At 33.7% G+C, this 4,696-nt stretch overlaps 1 protein-coding gene across 1 annotated transcript; it reads left to right on the forward strand.

Annotated features, from left to right (window-relative positions):
- The first annotated feature begins 242 nt into the window (after window positions 1-242).
- LOC127863408 (uncharacterized) lies at window positions 243-4,121 on the forward strand. Its single transcript, XM_052402931.1, has 2 exons — window positions 243-851; window positions 2,676-4,121. Exons 1-2 carry the CDS (start codon window positions 346-348, stop codon window positions 3,565-3,567), a joined length of 1,398 nt encoding a protein of 465 aa, XP_052258891.1. The 5' UTR covers window positions 243-345; the 3' UTR covers window positions 3,568-4,121.
- Window positions 4,122-4,696: the final 575 nt, after the last annotated feature.

Here is a 4,696-nt window from a genome sequence, read left to right on the forward strand (position 1 = left end):
CCAAGGCGAGTTTGTCAATTTGTTTATTTTACTATTTATATGTACATAAATCATGTCTATATGAAATGATTATCGTTTTGAAAAAAATGCTTTGTATATGGTTCTGTTGTTGTGCATGCTATTTAGCAGAGACAGTACGGTAATTGTTTAGCTCGAAGTAAGAACGGATTTCCGGTTTGTCAATAATATGAGTGGTACATCTTTGATTTGAGTGTGTGTTTTTGCCGAGCATACGAAATGAATGAGGAGAACGAAAGGATGATAAACGTAATATTTTCTCAATTTAGTATATTGCTTGCTTTAAAATAGTGAAATCACCAATGGTATTGTTTCAACTGTGTTTACATGGGCCATAGGAAACTTGCATTTAACAAAATGTGGTCACGACGTTTTTTGGTCTATTCTGGAGTACTCTTGCTACCAATAATTGTAATATTTCTGTATACTTCAACACACTATGTTTATCCGAGATTGAACGTAACATCTTCAGGAGCTCGTGACATAATAACAACAACCTTACAACAACACAAGTCTGAAAGAATGTCATCAAATATGACCATCAGCAAAACATGTTCAATTAAAATCAACAGCCAATGTGCGAATCTCATGACATTGCGGTCAGAAACTCTTACTGAGACCACGTGGTTGCCGGCTGACGACAAAAATGACACGTTTGTGTTTTCTGCGTTCTACGACAGCAAAGACAGCCAAGTTCTTCTGGTGGGACTTACATCAGGTGGAGTCCACAGCACGTGTCAAATGTGGTATATGTCAGATGACGGCACTGACTTTATAATGGAAGAGAGCGGCCTTCTAGTTTTTAAATCACTCCCAGAGACCCATGACAATAGGTATGTTTGTATGGTCTCATTACAAAACGCGCTATTAATGTATCTAGTATGTGCATAAAAATGAGTTCCTCAAAATAAAACATCAATCTAACATATATATAAAAAAGCACAAACAGACAAATGTTATGAATATTAAATGTTGTAAGAATTATTGTTATTTGTATTTACTTTAACATATTAATATCAAGAGTTTATTGAATATAATTTTACAATGTTGAGATAGGCCTTTAATTTGTGTTTTTGTTTGCATATGTTTCAAACGAATTCATCGCAGTCCTATTGATAATTTATTTATTCTGCCATACAACGTACGAACATTATATGTTTATGTAATATTTTGCTACTTCTAATAAATCATAAATGTGCATGAAAATTTTCAAACACTCGACCCATAATCAGTTCATCGGGTAAATTGAAATACAACTGAATGTATATATTACACATACTACAACAATATACTGAAATACTATACAGTAATAAGTTGGAAAGAACATCTTCAATTATTTCCTTAGAAAAACATCAGCAGAAAAATTAAATTCACATGTATATGCATATGCGTATAAATATACATAAATGTGAATACACATGTGCATGTGTAAGATTTTTAAATAATAAAATCTACAATAGCAAATTAATATAAACACATTATAAACAGATAGCTATATTAGTTTTGTAAATTTTGTGTGCGTATGTTTCAAATTAAATTCAACACGGTCATATTAAATTGTACATTCATATAGGTTAACAAACAACTTACACATGTTGTAAGGTATTATTTAATACAGTGCTACTTTTTATTTAAACAAGGTGTGTATTAGCGTAGAAATAGTGTTTCTTTTAATATTCATTTTTATTTTCTCATTAAATACGTTGTTAAACATGGTACCCGATTTCATCTGGCCACCCGTACATTGATATGAACTGTACATAATTGTATCGTAATAATTCGCAAATCGCCGATTGAGCAAATTTTATTTATTTACAAAAACCAAAATATAATTAAGTAGCAAAAAAAGGAACCCTTATGTCAATATTATAGTTCTAATTAAGTCTGTCTGCATCCATGTAAATAGGAATCATACAACTAAATGGCTAATATTATGTGTTATTGCATTGTTAAATGTGTAAGAAATCCGGTAGATAGATCAATCAGATTGATGATGCTGACGTTTGGCAACCCTACATTAGGAGCATGCTACGATACGACGATGATGTAATTATATAATATTCTGTAATACGATATTTTGTTAATATCGAAATATTAATAATATTCTTACAAAAAGGTTTTACAATACTTTGTATTGACGACCACAACCAATCATTACCATCAGTCGGAGTTATGAAAGTCATGATGACTGAAACAGTCTCAGTATCTATCTATCTATACTGTCTAACTCCCCTTGCGGGTATATTGACAGGTGACTATGTTTTAATATTTGTTTTCTCGTATTTAAGTTTAATCTTAATAACATCAGTCATTCGTGATTGTAGAAAAAGCAATAAGAATCCCACACCTATGCAAAACCAAGCAAAATACAGTTTGTTTTTAAAATTGCATACATGTGATTCCGATCAAGCAAGAATCCAGAAGTTATGCATATACAATGTTTCTATGTGAAATATACACAAAATATGTCTTTCTGGTGGGTAGCTCAATAACGACAGAGAACCCAGTGGTTTCATTCCTAGGCCCCAACACTCGAAAACATTGTTTATTTACCAATCAAAATGATCAATGTATGTCTTTTGGATGCAAAAACTACACCCGAATGTAAATTGGTAGACTGGATGTTCCGCTAATACATGTACATCTTTTCTTCACAGATACGCTGCGACACTATTTAAATGCGTTTCCCAACTCAAACGGAAGCCAACGTACATTTCCGTTGCGGAAAACTCTTGCCGTCAACCGTCAAGCCTTATTGTCGTAAAATCCACAGATACACCTCAAACATACCAACGCAGATTTACCTTGTGTCTTATGCCTATACATAACAACTATAACGACTCTTACGCTTTGGTGCAGTGGATTGAACTGAATCTTCTGCTAGGTGCTGATAAATTTGTTGTGTATAATTATTCGTCTGCTTCAAACATCGGGATTATTTTAGACATGTACACAAAACGCAACATCATTGAAGTTGTACAATGGCCTATTCCTGTCAAAGATGTTCATTATTTCGGACAAGTTGCTGCTTTACAAGACTGCCTTTACCGAAACAAGCATGATTCTGAATTTGTTGTAAATGAAGACCTAGACGAGTTTATTATCCCACTAAAAGAAAATATTACAACATGGGCCAAATTAATCGATCATTTGAATGGTGGAGCATTTATATTCAGAAATTCTTTTCACTTGATGTCATCTGGAAATAAAACTTTCTATAATATATCATTTGCCGAAAAGTTTCATTTATCAACTCTCCTTATGTCGAGACGTGAACGAAAGCTGTGGCTACACAAACAACGTTCGAAGTACATAGTGAGGACGTCTAAAGCGACGTCACTTATGATCCACGAGGTGCCAGCGCTGCCAAGTGATGCACGAGAAACGTTAATGCCAGAGGACGACGCGATAGTTCAACATTTCCGAAACTCAGATGAACATGTATCACTAGAGCAAACCGTTGCTGACGTAACTATCAGAGACAAATATGGTCAACAGTTAATTAATAATGTTCAACGCGCATGGGAGAACATAAAACGTGTAGTATAAAAAAGTGTTTGCTTCTCTTACGGTAAACGATAGTAGAAACTTGATTTATCTAATAGTTATTTCTTCGAGTATTACACAGTTTTCATTTAAATTGTTCCTTTCAAAATGTATCATTTACAAACACATGTATTATATTTCAAAGGGGTGGGCGATTAAACTACCTTCGAAAGAATTTCGTTATAATTTACTAAATAGTTGGAGTACTTCTATAATAACTGTGTATTTTTTTCTTTTAGTTTCTTGCCGTAGTTTAGAGTGTTTGTTTTAAGCTATTTATTTTATTTAACACCAGTCTTAAAGATGATTATTTCTAACTCTTGCTGCAGTTTAATGTATGTAGATTGCCAATTGCCGCGTTACCATTACCAACTGAATGCTGAAATATGAACGATACTGTCATTCGATTTTATTTTGATTTCTTTTTATGTTTTTCAATGAATGTAGAATATACCTAGATGTGTTTTGTGTTTGTGTGCAATTGTTTAATACAAGCATTTGAAAGAACAATGTGTCTGATCTGTCTAGTATTTCAAAATTTGTTCAACTACAGTTTGTTAAAGATAGACTTTAACCTAAACAATGTACATGTTAATGTATCGTTTAATATGGTTTTTACTCGTTGTACTTAGCATCTTGCCGACTGATCAACAGTTTTACTGGTGTAGATATAAGTCCTTACAACGACTTCAATAAACATAATATTTATGCCCCCCCTTCGAAGAAGAGGGGGTATATTGCTTTGCTCATGTCGGTCTGTCGGTCCGTCCACCAGGTGGTTGTCTGTCGGTCCGTCCACCAGGTGGTTGTCAGATGATAACTCAAGAACGCTTAGGCCTAGGATCATGAAACTTCATAGGCACATTGATCATGACTCGCAGATGACCCCTATTGATTTTGAGGTCACTAGGTCAAAGGTCAATGTCATGGTGACCCGAAATAGTAAAATGGTTTTTGGATGATAACTCAAGAATGCATACACGGCCAACAGGGCGAACTCTGAACAATATAACTGAAGCAACTGGTCTGTAATCCTAAATCTATAATTATCAGTCCAATGAAACATCATCCTTTGAGTAAAATAAAGTGGATCGGTAAAAATATTATCAGAATATGAGATTTTTTTTATATT

The sequence above is a fragment of the Dreissena polymorpha genome, unplaced genomic scaffold (genome assembly GCF_020536995.1).
Source record: "Dreissena polymorpha isolate Duluth1 unplaced genomic scaffold, UMN_Dpol_1.0 chrUn007, whole genome shotgun sequence".
NCBI classification, from domain to species: domain Eukaryota; kingdom Metazoa; phylum Mollusca; class Bivalvia; order Myida; family Dreissenidae; genus Dreissena; species Dreissena polymorpha.

Excerpts from the sequence above, each read along its gene's own strand:
- LOC127863408 (XM_052402931.1), top strand. The coding sequence starts at position 346 with ATGGGCCATAGGAAACTTGCATTTAACAAAATGTGGTCACGACGTTTT. Across the intron at positions 852-2,675 it reads CCAGAGACCCATGACAATAG|ATACGCTGCGACACTATTTA; the intron begins GTATGTTTGTAT and ends TTTTCTTCACAG.